Here is a 21754-nt window from a genome sequence, read left to right on the forward strand (position 1 = left end):
GGGTGGGATTCCCCATCCCATCAGCATCTGCTCCCACCCTGGGAGGGCAGCGGGGACACCACTCCCCTGTCACATCCCAAAGGATGGCCGGGATGGTTGGGAAGCCGTTCCTGGCTCCTACTGGCATTTTTTAGCCTCCTCAGCGTTTCATTTACAAACTAATTGAATTGTTAATGAAGCCTCGAGCGAGGGGCCCTCCCGGCTTTGCCGCCCACATTTCCCACCGTTTGCAACCTCAATTCCAGCAACCTGGAAAAGGGTGAAGGAGTCTCGGCAGAACTGACCTATTTTCCTGGGCTGGCACTCAGCAGCTTTCCCTCCCCACAGCAGATGCGTTTATTTGGGCCAGCAGTGCCAGATCTGCACAGCCAGGGCCCCCCAGGCCAGGCAGAGCTCTAGGGGTCACCCTGTCCCACAGAAATGATTTCTGGGGTGTTGGGGCTGGATTAGCTCTGGAGTACAGAGGAGGGGGGTGGCAGTTTGCTGGGGGGCTGCGATGGGCTGGGTGCCCATGGGTGAGATGGGGGATGTGGGGCCCTGGGGGGACATGGGGTCCTGGTGGGATGCGAGGTCCTGGGGGTTTGGGGGATCCTAGGGGGACACAGGGTCATGTGTGATGCTGGTGAGACACATTGTCCTGAGGGAACACGGAGTCCTGGGGAATGTGAAGCCCTGGGGGTTTGTGGGATCCTGGGGGCACATGAGGTGCTGGTGGGATGCGAGGTCCAGGGGGTTTGGGGGATCCTGTGGGAATGTAAAGTCCTGGAAGTCTGGGGGATCCTGGGGAGACAGGGGGTCCTGTGTGATGCTGGTGAGACACAGCGTCCTGGGGGGACACGGGGTCCTGGGGGGATTGGGGAGTCCTCGGAGGGTCCCGGGTGTCCCCCGAGGGGCCCGGGGCGCGGTGGGGTGGCAGCCCTGCCCCGTGTGACGCTGTCCCTCCTGCCCGCAGGTGGTGCTGGCGCTGCGGGCGCTGCAGCGGTACCGCCTGGGCACGGACATGTCCCTGTTCGCCACCGAGCAGTTCGGCACCGAGCCCGGCGCCTCGTACCCCGGGTACCCCGGCGGCAGCGGCGTGGAGAGCACGGAGACCTACCAGAGCCCCCCGTTCACCGAGACCTTAGAGCCCAACCCCAAAGGTTACCAAGTGCCAGCGTACTGAGGGGCTGGGGCGGTGCCAGCCCCGCCCGGTCCCAAATGTATCCTAGTCCCCGTTTCCTTGCCGTGGCGAGTCAGTGCCGGGTCCCTTTATTAGCTCGTTGTGCAGTGAATTCTGTACAGTGGTATTGGTTCTTGTCTTACCTGTCCCAGGGTTTCTAAAAGCAGTGTTCCCTCTAAGCCAGGAGGAAGGAAGGTTGGTGCCACATCACCTACAGGCGGGGAAGAGGAGGAAATGACCCCTCTGAGCTCTGCTGGGAAAGCCCAGGATGCCTTTTCCTCTTAGAAAACAGCAGCTGAGGAATTATTACCTCGTTCTTCCAGAGCTAAACACAGAATCCATCGAGGGTGGGTGGGCAGTGGGGAGAGCTGGCCCTGTCTGCTCCTGCTGTGGAGCTTCCAGTCCGGGTTCCAGGGGAAGTGCCAAATTCACAGGGAAATCGGGGGGGGGGGGTCCATGTTCTTTTTCTTTGTATATATTTGCTGTACAAAACAAATGTCCAAACAGGTGTTTCAGAACTTGGTTTAGAGGAGGGGGCACAGCAGGCCGGGGTTGGGGTCAGGATCCAGATTGCTTCTGCACTTCAACAGGTTCTGGTTGAGGATTTAAAAAGTTACTGTTTGAAGGTGGAAACCAGCAGGAGCTGGGAATAGCCTGTGATCAGTGGGAATGTGGTGCTTTGGGGTTGTGTTTCTTCATGGGGGATTGGGAAGTTTGTAAATTCCTAAGGAATTTTTGGTTGGCAGCACTGACGCATCCTCACCCTGGAGAGGTGAGGACCAAGGTGAGGGGCTCAGCCTCGACATCCAAGGCCATTAGGAGCAATATTGGACTTGTATTTTTATTCTGGGAGCAGCCACCATCTGTCAGCTGCAGCAGAACCCCAGGAGGGGACATGTGTGTCACCCTGCAGCCTCCATAAATGAGGGATTCGGGCAGGGAACTGGAAAGGCTTCACAGGCCACTGGAGTCCATCCTGTGTGGGCTCACAGCCCCATGTTTGGAAATGGGGAAATTGAAAGAGAGACAGTGAAAAGCACCTGGGAAAGAGGCTCAGGTTGGGGGTTCAGCTGCAAAGAACAAAGAAAAGAATGTGTGAAATCCAGTAGGTCCTTGTCAGCCACCTCCCAGCTTTTCCAGCTGATCCAGGCTGTGTCACTAAGGGCTGAGCACAGGAGCTGAAACTTGAATTCCCAGCCTTGTTGGTGGCAGCTCCATCCCTGGAGACTCCCGGGCAGTCCAGGGTCCCGCCTTGCCTGTCCGTGCTGGCAAAGCCACCACTGCCTTCCGACCTCGTGAGGAGCAATAGCCACCACCTGTCCCCTCCCTGCCACAGGTCCTGGTCACTGTAGCCACAGCTCATTCCTGCTGCTGAGTCGCAGATCAGTGCCCTAATTAATAATAATGCACTAATTAAGCAGCCAATCATCCCGAGAGGTCACTGCCGGTGGCAAAGCCTTGGCTCCAGGTCCTGGCTGTGCCCAGCTCCTCACAGGTGCCTGACCACGGACACCCCAGCCCAGGGCAGCATCAGCCTCAGTGAATTCTGGGATCTTTTGTGGTTTTGTGGAGTCAGTTTTGCTGAGAAAGGAAAAAAAAAAAACCCAAGGATTTTAATACAGGGTATGGTAGAACTGTAGCAATATTTTCCTTAGAGGGAACACTGAAACTTTAGCAGCACAAACAGTACTTGTGTTAATATTTTAGCAAAATTATAATCAATTTAAATGTTTAAATTGATTGTACGTGAGATAATGTTCGTTGGGTACAGTGTATTTTTTCTAACTATAATATAACTGTTCCAGAGTTTCCGTGTAACTGTAAAGAGCTAAAGCTGTGTCTGCCTGCGGGACGTGTCCTGCCCTGTGTGCCCCCCCCGTGCTGAATATTACACGCTCTGAATGTCCCCCCCAGGCCTGCATTGCCTTTCTTTGTGCCCACATGCACATCCCACCACGCCCTGACCTCTGGAGCAGCAGCAGGGACACAGGGGTGACACCAGCACAACTCCTGGTGCTTCCCAAGGGTTGCTTCAGCTTCCCAAAGTCAGTGGTAGATTTTCCTTTTCCAGCTGTTCTGCTGGGCAGGGAGGAGGAGGAAGGGTAGGGAGGAGCATCCTGGCATTACAGGAGATGCTTCTTGATTAAACCAGAGCTGGGAAGAACATGTCCAGCCTCATCACTCAACAGGCAGCTGGAGGGAGGTGAGCCCTGATCCTCTGCACCCCAAGTGGGACCAGGCAGTGCAGGGGTGACAGCCCTGCTGGGGTGACACTAGCACAGGCAGGAGCTCACAGCTGGAGCATTTTTCCAGGGAATAGTGCTGGGTTTGTGTCTGATGTGGCCACACCAAGGCCATGGCACCAGGCAGGAGGGGACAGCCCCAAACTGTCTGGCCATGGGGAGAGCCTTCACCCACCTCAGCCTGACTCAAACCACCCCATTTTGGGGTTTGTTGGTGCAGCTCCCCAGCCTTACAGAGCCCTGGCCCTGCTGAGTTCAACCCTGCTCAGAGGGAGGGTGACAGCCGTGCCTGGAATCCTGCCCTGAATCCCTTGGGAGCCCCCCCAGTGTCCCCAGAGCTGCTGGGTGTCACCTCAGTGTGTCCCTCAGGCAGAGCAGGGTGTGCAGCTGGGGCTGTCACCAAACACACCCCAAGGGGGCCGTGCCTGCAGAACCAGAGCTGTGGCTGTGGGGTGCTGGGGGTTCAGGTATTTGTAACATCCATTTTCATCTTTTTCTCCCAGCTGTGGTGGAGCAGCACTCGTGCCCTGGTAACCACCCAGGCCACATCTCAAGAGGATGCCAGGTCTGTGCCAAAATTGTCCCAAAACCATGCCAGGATTGTCCTGAGCATGTCAGGGCTCTGCCATCCTCACAAGCTGTTTGCCACCCTCTGTTCTTCCCAGAGGTCAGCAGCACCTCGAGCTCAGAGAGGGCAGGACCTCGCTGTGCTCAGCCCAGCCCAAAATCTGCACAGTGTCAGCACTAACTTTGAGTGTGAAGAGTAGAATTCCAGCACTCTGCCTCTCCTGGAGCTGCATTCTGCCCCATCCTCTTGCTCCAGGAGGCTCTGTCACCACACTGCTGTTTCTCAGCACTGAGGTCACCACATCCTGCATTGTGCAAATCAAGCACATTAAAAGATTTGGAATTTTTGCCAACGTTTCAAGCTGTTCTTAGCAAAGGTGGAAGCTTTGCTTAAGCATTGTTTAGTAGAAAATATTCTCCTCCCTGCATTGCCTGCTCTGTGTCAGGGGCTGGAGCAGACCCTGAGAGCAAACCTCTCCCTTTACAGGACATCATTTGGAATCTCTGCTCTTGTGCCTGGACACTGGGATGAGATTCCCATCACTTCATGCCATGAGTGACACCCACAGCCATTTTTTTTCTCCTGCCCCTCAGTCCCTTCCAGGGCTTTTTGCACCTTCTCTCCCAGTGCCAGCCTCCAAAGGTTCAGGGCTGTCTCCTGGCTCTGCCTGCTGCCTATGGTCCATTCCTTAGGAAATCCCATCATTATTCCATGCAATGGGCATTTCTCCCAGTAAAAACTGCTTTATATTTTATAGACCCCTCCCAGCCCATGCTGTCCCCAAGCAGGTGGCTCTGGTCTCATTCTCAGTTGCATTTTGCCCCTCTGTGTGTCACAACCCCCTCTCCCCCCTCAGTGAGGCTCAGACCCAGCCCTCACTGCCTCAACTTGAACCCCCCAGTTCAGCTGCCTGGATTTTGTTGCAATACACATTCAAACCTCAGCTCCTTTAAGAGTTTGCATCTCCAACAGCTCCCACCTCAGGGTTGGGAAGTTCAGTTTCTTTGCAAATACCTCTGTCCGAGCAGACGCTTCCAGGAGTTGCAGTTGTCACCAACCTCTGTGCAGTGTAGTATAAAGTGGACTGTGTATGGAAATAAGTTAAAAATGTTTACAATTTTGTATATATTATATATATTAAAAAATATCTTTTGAGAGAACAATCCGTGATTCTGTATTTTCGGTGTCTGTGTAAGCAACTGCAACTTATTTTCAATAAAGAGCTAAAAATGAATAGAAAAAAAAAAAAAAGGATTTGGTAATAACTTTATTATTGAATCAGGTGAGCACAAGGAACAAGGAAACTGCAACATCAGGCCCCAGAGATGCAGCAGCTTGAGGGAACTCCCAACAGCACCTCCCAGGGAACTCAGAGCTGCTGCTGGTGAAGTAACTGAAACCCAAGGGAAGACAGAAGATGCTCCTGCAGGGAAGACATTTCACTCCTTGAACTTTACAAACCAAAGGGAGGGGGAAGAGTTGCTGACTGGAAGGGCTGGCAGCACCCAGCCCCCCTCAGGGGTCCCTGCCTGGGGCCAGGATCAGCTCCAGGATGAGGCAGGAACAGGGACTGCCAGGGACTCATGCAGTGGATCAACAACCATGCAGCCAAATCACCCTCCCCAGTCCCTTCTGGGCCAAATCCAGCACGGGCAGGTGGTCAGAACAATCTTAAATATTCAAGAAAAGAAACCCAAAGCACTTTGCAGCCTGAGAGCAAGCAAAAATAGCACATGTAAGGCAAGGAAGAGTGGCTGTAGGCAGGAGTAGCTCTTGGGTAATACTCTGAGCTCGATGTCACAGAAATTATGCTGCTAGAAAAGCTGTGTTTCATCACTACAAATTACATAAATTAATTTCAGCTTTATTCCTACACGTTAGAAATAACTAAAAGTGGAGATGGGAAAGAATCAGACACTGAACTACAGCCATGGGGGACTCCTGGCACTCCCATCACCTCAGAGCTGCTGCTGGAGGAGTCACTTAAGGGGAGGAACAGATCTCCCTCTTCCTCTGAGGTGGGATTTTGGGGGTGCCAAGGAACATGAGCAAAGCTACGTCAGCCCGGTGTTACTGAGGGAGGTGCAGGTGTCAGACCACTGTAAACAGATAAATGCACTTAAAGGCACTGCAGAAAACATGGTCAGTAATCAGCAGCATTTAATGTCCCAGGATGCTGTTGGGAGCTTCCACCAGGAATACATCCAAGAAATTAGAAACATGGCAGTCATTAAATAAAATTCCCGTGTGCTTTACGGAGAGTAAAGCCTTAATGCTGTTACTGTACATGCAGGGCTACAAAATCAGTTTCTTGAAAGAACTTTACAGAAAAAAGTCAGAGGCAACTTCAAATCTTGCACAGATCAGCCCAATTCTTCAAGCAGGAGAATTGACTGTTTGCAGAAAGGAAAACTGCAGCCCAGTGTTTGCAGCTCTCCTGGTCACACACCCCAGTGAGCAGCACTCTCTTGCACCTTTTACCCCTGACTAGTGTGATCTTCACTGAAATAGCACAAAAAAATAAATCAGAATGTTATAAGGGAAGCCACTTCCATTCATTTCAGTGATCCATAAACTTCCCCCACCCCAAAACCAGAAAGAAACCCCCAAACCAGAAGCTTATTCCCCTATTGTGTCCCCTGTCATTCTGCAGATCAGAAAGGATTCCCAGCTATTGCATGTTCCAGGAGGAAGGAGCCCTGCCTGCTCCCCCTGCAGCTCAGCCTAACCCTAGCCCAGATTTGGGAGCTCAGACAGTGGGTGAGGACGAGCTCTGGCACATTCCCGTGATCCCTTTGCCCAGGAGGACTTCCCAAGTCACCTGCTCCTCGCTGCCTCAAGGGCACCAAACCAGCCCCCAGCTACTGCCAAACCTCATTCCAAAGTGCACACATCCACAGCCAGAGCCCGGGTGGTGGCCCTGGGGAGAGCTAACTGATGATCCTGCTGATGGCCTGCAGCGAGGGGAACTCCTCGTCCTCGATATGCAAAGCTTTGTGGGTGACCACGTCCTGCTGGGTCAGCACCTGCCTGCACGTGGGGCAGATGTAGCAGTCGAGGTCGGCGGGAGAGTCCGTCTGCCAAACATTCTTTTTGTTCTTTTTGGGTTTGTTGGAGCTTTGTTTCTCCTTGAGCCTGAAGTCGTTGTGAGCAGAGAGCAGTTCCTGCTGCTTGGCCGTGTCCGGCAGCAACACCAGCAACTCCTTGAAAATCTTCTTGAAGTTTTCTCCCAGCAGCTCCCGGCAGCTTTTGTAATACTGAGCTGCAGAGATCAGCCCCTGCAGGGGACAGGGAAGGGCAATAATCAGAGGAAAATAAATATTTAGCTATTAAAAATCCCAGTGGAATTCAGGCCTCCTGGAAAGGGAGACTTTGAGAACTCACTCACCTGCCTGAACTGCCCAGAATGAGTTTTAAATTTATTGAACTTGGACTCGTCGCTCTGAAGAAATTCTTTAATGGATTGTATGAGTTGGATGTTCCTCTGCTGGAAGTTCTCAGGTATCAAGTATGATCCGTGACAAGATTTTGGCCTGTGTTGGAAAAGACCAGAAGTGACCCTGACACTGGTTTGTGTCACCCAAAGATGCCCTGGGACATAAATCACAAGGCTGTTCTGGTTTACAGCTGCACACCCTTCCTCCACCCAGCTACACAAAAGCAGCACACAGCTGTCTTGTCAGGATAATAAAATATGGGATTCCCATATCACATTCCAGCTTTACACAAACAGAATGTTTAAAATCCAAGTTTAACGTGGTCCTGATGAGCTGCTCTGTGTGCTGGGTGCACTCAAAAAGACCTGAGCAAAGACCTCACCCTGAAAAAACCAACAGATAATGCAGGTTCTGTATTAAACTGACACAAAGTTTTCCCTCTCCTTTTCCCAAAAACTCCTTTTTCTGTCCCAGAAGGAACCAGAGAGCAGCTACTGGAAGGATCAGAGCAGTGAAGGTCACCAAGAACAAGCCTCAGCACCTTGCTGCTGGGACTCTCACAGAATCCATGGAAGTACAAGAATATGTTGGAGCTGCAGATTTCCAAATAAATCTAGAACAGACCAAGGTCTGAGCAGCCAAAACATTGCACAGGCTTGCAGTTCCTCAGACTTGTAACTACACAGGGCTGGTTTATGAAATTCTCCTGAATCTAACCCAAAACACCCTGGGACTTCCCAAGGGGAATCTTCCCCTGGTTGGTCCCACTTAAGAGTCAGCCCCTGTGAGACAAGTGAGGGGTGAGGTGTCCCACAGCCCCTGGCAGGCCCCTGACTCACTCTTTCAGAGCTGTAGTGACAGGTTCAGAGATGGTGGAGGATGGGATGACAGCGAAGCCTGGGGGGGGTTTGCTGACAGGCACCGACAGGCCCGGAGGCGGAGGAGGGTTCTTCAACAGCACCACGGAGTTAAAGCCTGGGGGAAGCACAGAAGAGACAGGAATTAGAGCACCCACAAACCCCTGGCTAAAACCCAAACCAATGCCTGACACACTCTGCAGAAGCACCAAGAAGAGTTTGCAGTGCAGACATCACTAAATTGGAGAAAACCTAAAAAAAAAATCTTCAAGAAGCACTTGAGAGTGGCTGATGTTCCTCTACAGAGAAAGTGCTTTAATTATTCATTTACTTTCTCAATGGAAAATAATTTTGAAAGCCCACTCCAAGTCACAATGAGAAACACTTTTGCATTATTAAAGTGAACACAAATCAGGGGAGGAGGCAGAGAGCCCAGCCTGGCCTCTCCCAGCAGGAGCTGCACAAACAGCGCTGCTGGCGCCTCCCGACGCCATCCCACTGCCATGAAAACTACTCCAAGTCACATTTGCTGCTGCCTCTGTGCTTTGACAAGGTCGTGGCTAAAAGCACGGCAGGAAACCTCTGCCAGCACAGGGGTAAATGGCCAAGGAAGTGAAGTTTCAAGTGCCAGCAGGGACAGGACACATTCCTTTTGCCTGCAGGGGCATCCAAGGCCTATCTCGGAGCACAACACATGAATGTGTCAACCCTGGGGATGGGGCAAAACCAGCTCTTCATCCATGAGCCACCCCCAGTGAGCAAACACCTCCATCTGTGGGGCAGAGGTGATTCCTAGAGGACATTCCAGCCCCGCTGTGACACCCACGCTGTCTCTACCTCCAGAGCCCAACCTGGCACCTGGTGGCAGAACCTCACACAAGAGCCAGGAGTTTACACAACACATCCATGTGTTCCCTGGACTCTCCCCAAGCAAAGCTGGCCATGCTCAGCAGTGCTTCCCCATCCCTGGAAGTGTCCAAGGCCAGGCTGGAGCAACCTGGTCTAGTGCAAAGTGTTCTTGCTAGCAGCAGGCAGTAGAATGAGGTGACCTTTAAGACCCCTCCCTCCCAAACCATTCCACAATGCTGCGATTCCTTCCTTGTTTACCTGGTGGCGGGGGCATCCTGGCTGATCCTGAGCTCCCAAGAGCTGGGAAGTCTTCCTGAGGTAAAGGGCATTTGTTAGTCACTGGGGGCTTTTTAAGGCCGGGGGGCTCTTTGGGTGTAGCACAGGCAGCTGATGGTTTCTCCGAGTGCCCGTTGACGATGGCTCTGTCGGGGCCGTGAGCAGCAGGGAACACCTTGCAGGGCTGCTCTGCCTCCAGGGGCTTCTCTGGGGCTGGCCTGGACAAGGGCATCTCCTGGGGCGGCCGTGGGGATGACGGGCTCTGCTTCTCAGCCCCCATCTTCTTTTTCTTGCCCACTTTTGTGAAAGTTTGTGAGGTAGAAGCTGCCAGCAAGGAGGAGACGTCGAACATGGTCGGGGCGTTGCGGATCTCCTGGGCGGTGAGGCCACCATCGGCGTCCTCCTCATCCGACTCACAGAGTTTATTGCTCTTCTTGCTTCCTTTGGAGGTGTTCAAGGATGGTTTTTTGGCTGGCTGGTTGATACAGGTGTTGCTCATGGCTTTGACCACGTTTTTACTGGAACCATTGTTCCACGCAGATGTGATGTGAGTTACTGTCTTATTGGTGGGCTTCACTTTGGACACCAGGGCTGGGAAATCCTCCTCCTGGAAGGCGGCTTTCCTGGCAGTCGCTGTGTACGTCAGAGACATCCCTGATGAGATGGTGGGAGCTGCAGAGGAGGACAAGCTTGGGAAATCTTCTTCTTTAAGCTTAACCAGTGGTGGCTGGGCACAGCTGTGGGGAAGGGAGAGGGATGGACTTACTGAGGCAGCAGAACCTCAAGGGACGGCATAAACCCACAACTCCCCACTCCTCCTCAGTCACTCAGGGTGGCACAACAGGAGTTGGACTGGATGATCCTCATGGGTCCCTTCCAGCTGAGGATACTCTGTGGCTCTATTCCATGATTCTAAGATCAAGCCATGAGCTGAAACAATGCCCGATGCTGCTCATGTTGATGAGCAGCACAGAAACAGCTCCAGGCAGGAGGGGATGGGGCAGGGGAAACCTTGGAGGGATCAAATGATCTGGAAAATTATTTTCCCCAGAAATGCAGAACACATCAATCAGCTTCTAAATGTGCTTTGTCCCTGCTGCAGGCCTGCACAGACTCACCCTTGGAGAGGTCCTGCTGCAGAGCCGATTGCTGGAAAGTCGTCATGGCTGAGCACTCCATTAGCAGCTGCTTCTTTTGCAACAGGGACAGAAAGAGCAAAGACATTGTTTTCAACCCAAACCCATTCATTCCAGAGCAGGGGCTATCAATGGCCACGACAGCATCACTACCAAGGCCTATTTTCAGCAGTTGATGATGTCATTAACTGACATTCCAGAAGAATAATTTAAATCCATGCATCACTATTTCCTTCAATTAACTGCGTTAACCATTACATCATGGCATCCAGGAAATTCATGATACTTTAAATGAGCAAAATATGGCTAAGGCAGAACTTTCTGAGGGAACCTTCCAGACACTGAAGTACCCTGCAGCTGCAGGACCTGCGCAACACTCACCTGTGACATCATTTGAAGACTTTGGCACACGTTTGGAGCCGAGCACGTCGGGATCCCTCAAATCCTCCTTTCTCCCCCTGCTGCTGCTGCCTTCCTCTTTGTCCTCCACCCTCTTCTTCTCCTCCTGCCGTTTGGCTGCCACAGATGCCCTGACTGCTGCTGCAACATCCCTGTCTTCTTCTTCCCTGCAGGACAGGTCAGATTCCCTTGGTCAAACAGCAAGGATCAAGGAGCAGCTGCCTGGCTGCAGTCTCACCTCTGTGGTGCCAGCTCCGGTGACATCTCTGATCTCGTGCTGCCACCTGCTGAGAGGCCCAAACCAAGCCCCACCACTCCAATCCACCCCAGCCAGGCAACATCTTCCCCCTAGATTTCTAAGTTCCACGTGTAGGAATAACAATCCAGGCCAGAAGAAACCAGGGTGAGCTGGCAGAGACAGTACCACGGATGCAGGGGGCACCTGTCTCTCCTGTTCATTTCTGAACATATGGAATCATTCTTGGAGGCCACAGGAACCCTTTGAGACATGGCTGGGCATGAACTCTCAACACATGCACGATCCACATGCGACACCAACAGAGGAGTGGCTTGGGATGGACTTTTTTCCCCAGTGGAATTACCAGTAATGAACCAGCTGCCCGTCCAGCGAGAAAAAGAATAAGATGTGCAGGATGTAAAAAAGCACTCAGGTCTGGTGTGGATGAAGAGACATAGAAATACAAAGTTTCATTTCAATACTTAACCCTCTTCCTTTTCCAAAGCACTCAGTCTGGCCACACAGAGATCTGTTAGTTCAATGAAAAGCATGGTCCTTAGAACAGGAATTTCATGATTACCCAGACCAAAAACTCCACTAAACCAGCACAGACTTGTCACTTAGTTCAGAAAATCCCATTTAGAGAAGTTTGCATAAAAACAGCTGGTGGAATTAATTCAGGATTCTGAGTTTATTTAACCCACAAGTTGCGAGTTGCATTGTGTGTTTCCTGAGCTGAAACCTCACACAAAGTAATTCCATGATGACCAAGCAGTAGCCAGGACACAGGCTTGGACTGGAAGCTCTCAGCTAAGAATTTCCCATGGAGGCCTCCAAATTTTGTACCACTTCCTCCTAATCCAGCAAAGTATTGTGAATTGGGAAGTAAAGGCCAACACTAAATGGGAATAAAACTCCACACAAGGTTGTGCTACTCACCTCTTGTACCTCCAGCTGCCTCTCCTGTTCTGCTGGTTCCCTCGGCTGTTCAACCTGCCCGCCCTTCCTTGCCTGTTGAATCTGTCAACCTCCTCGTAGTCCTCTGCACCTACAACACCTAAAACAGAGGAGAGGGATGATCAGTCTCAGCTATTTCTCTAATGCAGGCATCACACCGTGCCTGAAAAATGCAAAAACATGTTGGTACAAATAAATTATCTTCATTTCTTTCTGATGACCAAGTCAGCAGTTCTCCTAAAATTACCTGTCCTCATTAAACTCACACAAAGGGAAAAAAAATCCTACAACAATTCAGGCAGGAAGGGATGTCTGGATATCACCTGCTCCAGCCCTTTAAAGCAAGGGCAGCTTTGAAACTACATCAGAGGGCTTTGCCTGGTCAAGTTCTGCTTATCTTCAACCTCTGCAACCTCTAAGACTGGAGAGGCCTTCTCAACCTCTGCAACCTGACAGGTTGGAGAGGCCTTCTCAGCCTCTTACAAGCTTTTGATGCTGTTCCTTGTCTACCTTTTTGGGGAAGAATTTCTTCACGGCTATGAAATATTCACCAGGAGTTCTTGGAAACTCTTAGAGAACAAGAGCCATTGAACAGTTTGGGTGAGAGGGACCTTAAAGGATATCACGCTCCTGACCAGGAACACCTCCCACCAGACCAGGCTGCTCCAAGCCCTGTCCAACCACAAACACTTCCAGGGAAGCTGCGTCAGCTGAGCCTCCCACCCTCCCGGGGTGCCCTGCTGACCCTCAGTCCTGCGGGGGTGGCGGGGGGTGTATGTGAACTGCAGGTCGATGTGGCGGTTCTGGCGCGCCTCGGCGCGGCTCTTGCTGTGGCAGGCGCTCTTGTGCGCCTTGTAGTCGATCTCGGTGCGGAAGGCGTGCGTGAACTGCTCCGAGCTGCACCGGCCCTCCTCGCACAGGAAGTGCTTCTCCCTGAAGTGCTCCCGCAGGTACTCGTAGTCACTGGGAAGGGAAAGACACACAGCTGAGCCTTCCCACTCCTACCAGGGTGATGCCTTAAGTTTTAGATTTCATGTTTTCCAGATTCTCTATAACTCTCGGCCCGCCTCACACAGGAAATGCTTCTCCCTGTAAGTGCTCCCGCAGTTATTCACGCTCACTGGGAAGGGAACAACACACAGCTGAGCCTTCCCACTCCTACGAGGGTGATGTGTCGCTGTAGGACACGAAAGAAGGAAGAAAGACTCCAAATGTTTCAGAAGGCAAAGAGCATAGAAAAAAGGCATTTATTGTCTAATTCTTACTACCTTTTATGAGGTGCTCCCATACAGACTTAACATGGTTGGTGAATAGGAATGACACCTCTCTAATGCCATTGGTTAAACTAGAGAAACAGCAAAACACCACCTGGAGAAAGACTGTTGTGAGAAAGGAGAGTTGTTTGCCAAGATTGTTTTGAGATGAAACTTTCTTGAGAAATTTTGCCTTGGGAAAAAGTTAGCAGCTGCTAGCAGGCTAAAATCTCTCAGACCCAGAAATATCAGGCCCACAGGTGATGTCTTAAGTTTTAGCTTTCATGCTTTCCAGATTCTGTACTGCATTGGTGTATAACTCTGAACTTCATGTAAAGTGTGAGCAAGTTCTCCTCACAGCTCAGTCAGACAAAACAATTCTTTTCCAGCCCCAGAACCAAGGACACCATTGCAGCTTCAGGCCCAAAAAGTATAAACAGTGAATTGAAGAGGTCCCATCTGGGAGGATGAGACTTCATAACCTGAAGCTGTAATTGGACAATTAACCCCAATGTGGAAATGGACCAAAACTTATAAAAGTGTAAAAACTCATGACCCGTTGTCCATCTTGGGTGTAGCCTTGGCCAGGCTCTTGTACTGCCCAAGGTGGATCCTTTAAAGGCATTTTAATAAATATCTACTTTATTCCTTGAACTCTGTCCAGCCCCTGTTCTAGGTAGCCTCTCAAGGCATCAAGGGGAGGTGAGGACAAGCCCTGCTGGTTCATTTGCCCTCATCCCCAGGGATGTTTTCCAGCTGACATCACTTCTGTATGAGCTACACAGACCTGGATGTCAAACCAAACCCACTGGCGGAACAGAGCTGACCCCTCCCAACGTGCTCTTCTGATGGCACATGGCTGCTCTTTCAGGCTTCAATGAAGACAAGCCCTGGTGGTTGGTTTGTCCTTATCCCCAGGGAAGTTTTCCAGCTGACACTGTTTCTGTATGGCCAATGCATGATCCAGCTGTTAAACCAAACCCACAGATGCTCAGCACATCCAGCTGTGCACATGACAAAGAAGTTACCTCTACTCCCTTTGCACACAAACTTTGAAGCAGGAGGATCAAAGAATCACAGAATTAAGGTTGGAAAAGACCTTTAAGACCATCAACCAGCACCACCACCATGTTCACCACTAAGTCATGTCCCCACGTGCCACATCCACATGGTTTTAAACATTTCCAGGGATGGTGACTCCACCATTTCCCTGGCTAACCTCTTCCAATGCCTGACAACCCTTCCCATGATGTAACTTTTCCCAATATCCAATCTAAATCTCCCCTGGTGCAACTTAAGAACCCTTCCTCTCATCCTGTCCTCCATTGGAAGTAACACACCAGACAGTTGCTGTCAGGCTGCAAAATTAACTCTTAATAAAGAAAATTTTAAAGCATGAACTAGACTCAGAGTGAATATTTTGGCTATTTATTTAAGGAATTGCAGCCAACCTGCTGCCATTCCTCCACACTGCCTTCAAACTCTACCACCCCCTAAACTCAAAGCAGACCTATGAGCCTGAGAGATTTTAGCCTGCTAGCAGCTGCTGACTTTTTCCCAAGGAAAAGTTCCTCAAGAAAGCTTTTTTCTCAAAACAATTTTGGTAAACAACTCTCCTTTCTCAAAACAATCTTAGTCCAGCTGGTTTTTGCTGTTTCTCTAGTTTAACCAACAGCATTAGAGAGGTGTCGTTCCTACTCACCAATCATGTTAAGTCTGTATTGGAACACCTTATAAAAGGTAGTAAAATTTTAGACAATAAAACCCTATTTTTCTATGTTCTTTGCCTTCTGAAATATTGCCCTGACTTTTCAGCCTTCTGATTGTTTCTCATTTCTACTGGAGTTTTCTCAGGCTTGTAACAAAAACAAAGACAAATATTTTGTAAACATGCACTCCTTTCCAGGGGGAAGGACAAACTGATGGACTTTTGAGTTGACCACTGGGGTCAGAGAGGTGTTTCTCTCATCCCCCAGTCCTTGACCAAATCCCCAACACTATGTAAGTCAAGATCCCCAAATAAACTTCCCTTTTTCCTCATCTCACATCCTGACCGGTGAGTGTGACTCTTTTCGTGTCCTCTTGCAACACTGAAATATTTGGAGTCTTTCGTGTCCTACAGCAAACACAGACCCAAGGAATTTTACTTTGAGATTTAAGCTAGAGGAAGGAGCCAAGTCAACAATCTGCTTGCCTGTAGTACTCCTGGGCCCCCTCGGAGTCACAGAAGTGGCAGAAGTAGTGATCCCTGCGCAGGTGTTTGAGCAGCTCGTCGTTGTCCAGGTACCGCTCATCGCAGAACTTGCAGAGGGGGTGGCCCCGGTGGGACGTGTCATCAGGGTCCCCGTGGATCCTGTGCCGGGCCAGGTCCTTCCTGGAATACCATTTCCTCTCGTAGGTGAAGATCTGGGGAGCAGGCATTGTGTTAATACATTTGTATTTATAGATTTGTATCATTTCCTATGGGCACAGACCCAAGAGAACAAGCCAGGCTGTGTCCAACTCCTCCATCTGTAGTTGCTTCACAAAGATGCAGTTTGACCACCAACATTTAAAAATTTTGGTGGGTGGACACAAAATAAAATTTAAGTGATGAATCCAAATTAAATCTAACTTGCATTTCTCTGAGCACTAAAAATGGATTTAATTCACTTTTTTCCCTTTGGAATCTCTTTATGCTGTAACGAGTTTACATTATAATCTCTGGGGTGGAAAAATCCCAACTATCTATTCATCAACAAATAGAATTTTGCATTCTCAAATTTAAAAATTCCAAGTGAGCTGTTTTAGTGTCCTCTCACAGTAACCACCCCAAACAGCTGCACACAGAGGATCCACTCCAGTGAACAAACTGTGTATCACAAGCCAACCCTCTGTCCCCACTACCATGTGAGCTGTTTCGGTAGGAAGGGTTCTGGAGATGCCAAAATGATCAACCCAGCCTTGAGAAAAGAATATCCTTTATTTCTGACCTAGACAAGGACTGGGAAATTGCTCTGGGAAAAGGTTTGTTTGGGTTTGCCAAGGCTGATGGACTGAAGTTTCCACAAGTTTAAGAGTTTCTTTTCAGCGGGTACAAGCAACATGGGACTTTTTTCTTTGAAATAAAAATCTCTACAATATTCTGAAATTAAAAAGCAACAGTTTTAATATTGTTTGTGAGAGAAAACGGCAACCAAGTTCCCTCAGTGCTGGCTATGTACACTGAGCATGAAGCACCTCACCAGAGCTCAAAGGACACCAGCAGGTCCTGCACTCCTTTCCCACTTCCCTTCAATCAACTCCAGGGATTCCAAGACCACAGGGAAGACTCAGCTCAGCTCCCAAACTTATTAAGGTTCATTTAGGTCAACCTGCCCACTCCTGGATCCCATCCCTTTTGGCAGCAAAGTCCAGTTCACCTGGCACAAACCAACTGTGGCACCACCACTGTGGGGTTTAATTTAAAACCTGGAGAACCTCCAGGCCCTCTTCATTAATCAGTTTATGGAAGGAGAAAGGCTTAAAATAAAGCAACTGGCCTCACTGCAGGAAGAGGGAACTTAAATAAATCCTTGCTGTTCTGCCTTCCCATCTTCCCAGGAACTCCTGGAGGTCATGGAGGGAACCCCCCTCCTTCCCACACATCCAAGCCCAGCTCACCTTCAAGTGTTTAACACAGAGTTTGCAGCAGAAAAGCTCGTGCTGCTTCCTCATGTGCTGCTCCAGATCTGCAAAGGTGTTGAAGGGCTTTGCATCGGGGCACAAGGAGCATTTGTGCTGCAGCAGCTTCCTGAGGGATGAGAGAGATGCCCAAAAAATTATCCAATTCCCTCTCAGCACCCCAACACCTTCAGCAAAACACAAATGTTCCATCCTTGGCAGGAGGCTGCACCTTTCTGGCTGCCCCTGCAACCTGCAGTGAGGGTTGTGACCTGCTTATTCCAAGAATTCTGGTGGATGGCAGGGATGGGATGGAACCAGATTACACTGGGGAAGAGCTGAGCAGGAACCACACTGTCCCTGCAAAACTGAGTAAACCGGAACAAACCCTTCCCCTCCTGGGGATTCAGCTGATTCCTGCAACATTCACATCCAATTCCATTACACTTCCCACTGTCAGAAACTGAGGAATACAGTGGGGAGAGAGAAAGAATTGTATTAGGAAAGGAGGTAAGAACCTCACCCCAAAACCCCACCACACAAGGGTTCCCAAGAAGAGCTGAGCACTGGTCTCACTGGGAAACTCCCACTTCCTCATTCCCATAAATATCAAGCCATGCAAAAGTGTAAATGTACCAAAGTTACACCCTCAGCCCAAATCAGGGTGAATATAATGCCTAATTCTCCAAGGAAAAAGTTCCACTGCCTGCATGGCTTTATCTTTTCCACTCCTCTTTCCATTGTCTTAAACCCTCCCAATTAAGTTTGTTATGAAAAATATTTGTAGAACATGAAGCTAATGCCACATTTTATTCTGCACTGTTTTTTTTTTCACTCCACCTTTTTTCTCTCCCATTTAGAATTAAGACCTTTGTGTGAAGACAATGTTAACTCTTCATGCAATACTTGGCACACCTGGGTTTGGTTAGTCCTTATTCAGCACAGCAGTAATTACAATTATAACAGTAATTATGTCTTTGTCAATTTCCATGGCAAACAGCCACGCAAGGAATGGGAAGGTTTTCAGCAAATTTGCTGCTGTTAAAGATGCACAAAATTTACTTTTATTTAGAGGGCAAAGCTCGTGTGTTGTGTTTGGTGAATCCAACGCTGCAGCCCCACAAGAGCCACTGAGTGCTCAGTGCCCTGCTCTGGGCTGTCACCTTGCCAAAAAACACCTGCACAGCAGGTGACTCACATCCCCCGCTCCTGAAATCCCAGGAAACCGCAGCACCCTGCCCTCCCACAGCAGCACTTCCTGCCACGTGTTCGTGGGGGGACATTCCAGGGAGGAGCCAGGGCTCACCTGTACAGCGCATAAACCTCCTCGTCCATGAAATAAATGTCGTATTTCTTCTCATGCTGCAGCTGGTGCAGGGCGATGGAGGAGAAGGACGGGAGCTTCCTCCCGAACACCACCTGTGGGAGGGAACAGCACCGGGATCAGCTGCGGGATTGTCCAGACAGGCACAAAACTCCGGGAGCTCCCCACGCCCACAGCGCTGTGCCAGCCTCAGCTGTCACCTCCCCCAGGCACTGTCCCCTGCTGTCAGCAGGGCCACGGGACATCTTATCAACCCGCCAGCGAAACGTGGATTGGCCCAGCCCGGCCTTTGGAGTTTGAACAATGCTAGGAAACCTTTCTGGTCTGTTTTGCTCCCACATCTGTTCCCAGAGTAAATATCCTCAGCCAACACAACTCCTTCCACGGGCAATGCCTGGCAGGAGCCCCGCCCTCGGCTACTCCCCGTCTCCTGGAGGAGCACACGGGAACCTGGAGTCTCCAAGTGACAAGTGACTCTGCCTGAGGGTGGGAGGGAAACCACTGTTTCTTCTTTCCTTGACTCCCAGGAGAGCGAGGAGCTAAACACACAACACTTGCTGAGTTATCCGTACCACACACCCCCTCTCAGGGCATTTCTTTGCTCCCAGCTGCCCCTGCTGGGCTCTGAGCACTGCAGCTCCTACCACTGCCTGCTCCAGCACACGTTCCCAGCCTGGGAATCACTGGGGTAGCAGAAACATTTAGCTAACAGCTGGAGTTACCAGCCCCAGCCCAGAAAGGCTGAGACATAAATACAGTAAAGAATTTCAGTTCTTACAGCAAAAGCTACGTTATAACTCTAGATGTAGATTCCCAGAGAAGCTGTGGCTGCCCCTGGATCCCTGGCAGTGTCCAGGGCCAGGCTGGAGCAGCCTGGGCCAGTGGAAAGTGTCCCTGCCCGCGGCAGGGGGTGGCACTGGAGGGGCTTTAAGGTCTCTTCCATTCCAAAGCATTCCAGGATTTTACAATTCCATGACCCCTCCTAAGAGCTGATACCACCTGGAGCAGGGAGCAAAGGCTCCATTCTCTGCTGCCAGAGCGAGCCCTGCTGACTTCACACCACAAACATTCACTCTAAACTCCATTTTCTTCACATTTTGTTTCCCACTCGCCCAGGCGGCGGCGGCACCCCCGGGAGCGGGGCAGAGGACGGATACCCCGTGCCCTGCCGGTTCCACCCAGCACCTTCCCCGTCCGCCCCGTGCCCCAGCGCTGCCCCGCCCGGCGCGAGGCCCCCTCAGCCCCGGGCCCGGCCTCACCTGCCGCAGCTCCTCCCGGCACACGGCGCAGTACCGGACGCCGCAGAGCGCCCGCATCCGCACGGAGCAGCGGTAGCAGATCGGGTGCTCGCAGCGGCCCAAGGCCACCACGTCCAGCTCCCCGCAGCACAGCACGCACGGCCCCTCCGCCGGGCCCGGCCCCGCGCCGGCCATGGCGGCCATGGCGGCCTCGGCCCCGCGCCGCCCCGCCCGCACCACTGAGCGCGGGCCAGAGCGCCGCCCCACCATAGAGACGCGCGCTCACACAGCGCTCATCGGCCATAGAGCTCCGCCCAGAGCGCCGCCGCGCTGGCGGAATTGTCTCCCCCTCACAGCGACAGCACCACCTCACTGATGTCACCGCGCGGTCCTCCACGGCCGGCCATAGAGACGCAGCGCGGTGACCATAGAGATGCGCGGGGCGGAGCGGGCCCGGCCGGGCCGCTCTGGCTCCCGCTCGGGGGTGGCCCTGAGGCGGAGGAGGACCTCGGCGCTGTTCGGGTGTCGGCGGTACATTTGGGGTCCCCCAGGTCCTTCCTGGTTTTAGGGACATGGAGACCTCAGACTCTGTACCTCACTCTGTGGGGACGTGAGGGACCCCAGGGCCGTTCCCGCTACCTCTGGATGTGGGAACATGAGGGGCCTCAACCCATTCCCGTCCTCTGCTGCTGATTTATGTGGGATTTTCCCAGCACAAACACCTCCTCTGGGCTGCAGACAGACTCTATGAATTAATCAGATCGTCAGCTGCGCCTCTTGATTTAATTTTTAATTCCATAGCCCAGCTGTGCGTTTTCCCAAGTAAGCCGGGAGTGACTGGGGAAATAAAAGTGTTAAAAAACGTACTGGAAACGCTGCTGGGATTTTGTATCCATTAGAGCAGGAACACAAACGAGCTCAGTGTAATAATATAAATAAACCTTTATTTGCCGCAGGCTGTGAGTCACCCAGGACAGCCAGGTCCCACCTGTCCGGAGCCAGCCCAGGTCACACGGGGGTGGAAGGAAAAGGGTTCGGAAGGTGTGTCCTGATCCTGCCCTCAGCTCCTCCCGGGTTTGAATCCTCCCTGTTCCTCAGAGATGGGAATTGCGGCTGCTTGGACAGGAGAGGGTGCTCCAGGAGCATGGAAAAGTGTTCTAACAGCAGCCGTGTTCCTCTGGAAGTGGGGAAAAGGAAAGGGGAAAAAAATCCCAAACCAAACCAACAACAACAGCAAACCCACCCTACCCACCCCCTCCCCCCCAAAAAAAAAAACCCAAACAAAACCAACCAACCAACCAACCAACCAAAAAAAAAAAAAAAAAAAAAAAAAAAAAAAAAAAAAACCAAAAAAAAAAACCCACCAAAACCACCCAAACAAACAAAAAACCCCACAAAAAAACCAAAAAGAACAAGGAAAAAACCACCCCCCCAAAACCAACAACGACAACAAACAAAAAACCCCAAACAAAAAAACCCCCACAAAATAAAAAAGAAGAAAAAACAAAACAAACAAACAAACCCAAAAAACCCCACAAAACCCAACCAACTCACCAACCAAAAACTCCAAAAAAACCAACCAAGCAAACACAAAACAAAACAAAACAAAAAAAACAAAACAACAAAAAAAACCCAACACCCCCCCCCCCCAAAAAAAAAAAAAAAAAAACAACAAAACAAAAAAAAAAAAAGTGAGAAAAGCTTGTTTGGCGATAGCACAGAGGAACACACCGGAAGTTTTTCATCATTTGCTATCTCCCACCTCTTTTTCCTCACAGATCCCTGCTAAGTGACCATCATAGGATCACTGAGTCATAAAATCTTGGAATGGTTTGGGTTGGGAGGGTCCTCAAAGCCCACCCAGTGGCATCCCCTGCCATGGGCAGGGACACCCTCCACTACCCCAGGCTGTTCCAAGCCCTGTCCACCCTGGCCTTGGACCCTCCCAGGGATTATGGGGCAGCCACAACTTCTCTGCGAATTCCATCCCAGCCCTTCACCACCCTCACAGCCAGGAATTCCTTCCTCATACCCCATCTAACCCTGCCCTCTGGCAGTGGGAAGACATTCCCCCTTGTCCTGTCACTCCAGTTCATGATGAAATTCCTGCTGAATTCCTAGGATCTTCCTGGAAGATTGGATTAGCACCTTTATGGTTCCAATCTTCTTTCTTCTCCC

The 21754-nt window shown here is 50.9% G+C and overlaps 2 protein-coding genes across 3 annotated transcripts in view; one reads left to right on the forward strand and one right to left on the reverse strand.

The window, feature by feature from the left end:
- Positions 1 to 6495, forward strand: part of SYNGR3 (synaptogyrin 3) — a 21939-nt gene extending 15444 nt beyond the window's left edge. Inside the window, exon 4 of the mRNA XM_083872643.1 lies at positions 953 to 6495. Coding sequence (XP_083728769.1) covers positions 953 to 1162 — 210 coding nt within the window. The 3' untranslated portion in view covers positions 1163 to 6495. The remainder of the gene's footprint in view (positions 1 to 952) is intronic.
- Positions 5220 to 19846, reverse strand: ZNF598 (zinc finger protein 598, E3 ubiquitin ligase; the record flags this gene model as incomplete). Of its 2 annotated transcripts, none has more annotated exons than XM_083872641.1 (12): positions 5220 to 7248; positions 7359 to 7503; positions 8247 to 8382; positions 9372 to 10126; positions 10508 to 10580; positions 10907 to 11091; positions 12102 to 12219; positions 12865 to 13082; positions 15567 to 15778; positions 17015 to 17144; positions 18321 to 18433; positions 19598 to 19846. In XM_083872641.1, 12 exons carry the CDS (start codon positions 19844 to 19846, stop codon positions 6901 to 6903), a joined length of 2682 nt encoding a protein of 893 aa, XP_083728767.1. In that variant the 3' UTR covers positions 5220 to 6900. The 2 variants fall into 2 exon arrangements, with proteins under 2 accessions (XP_083728767.1, XP_083728768.1); XM_083872642.1 differs by having other exon boundaries at positions 10508 to 10577; positions 19598 to 19771.
- Between the last annotated feature and the right edge of the window lie 1908 nt (positions 19847 to 21754).

This window comes from Zosterops lateralis, assembly GCF_965231275.1.
Source record: "Zosterops lateralis genome assembly, chromosome: 15".
NCBI lineage: Eukaryota > Metazoa > Chordata > Aves > Passeriformes > Zosteropidae > Zosterops > Zosterops lateralis.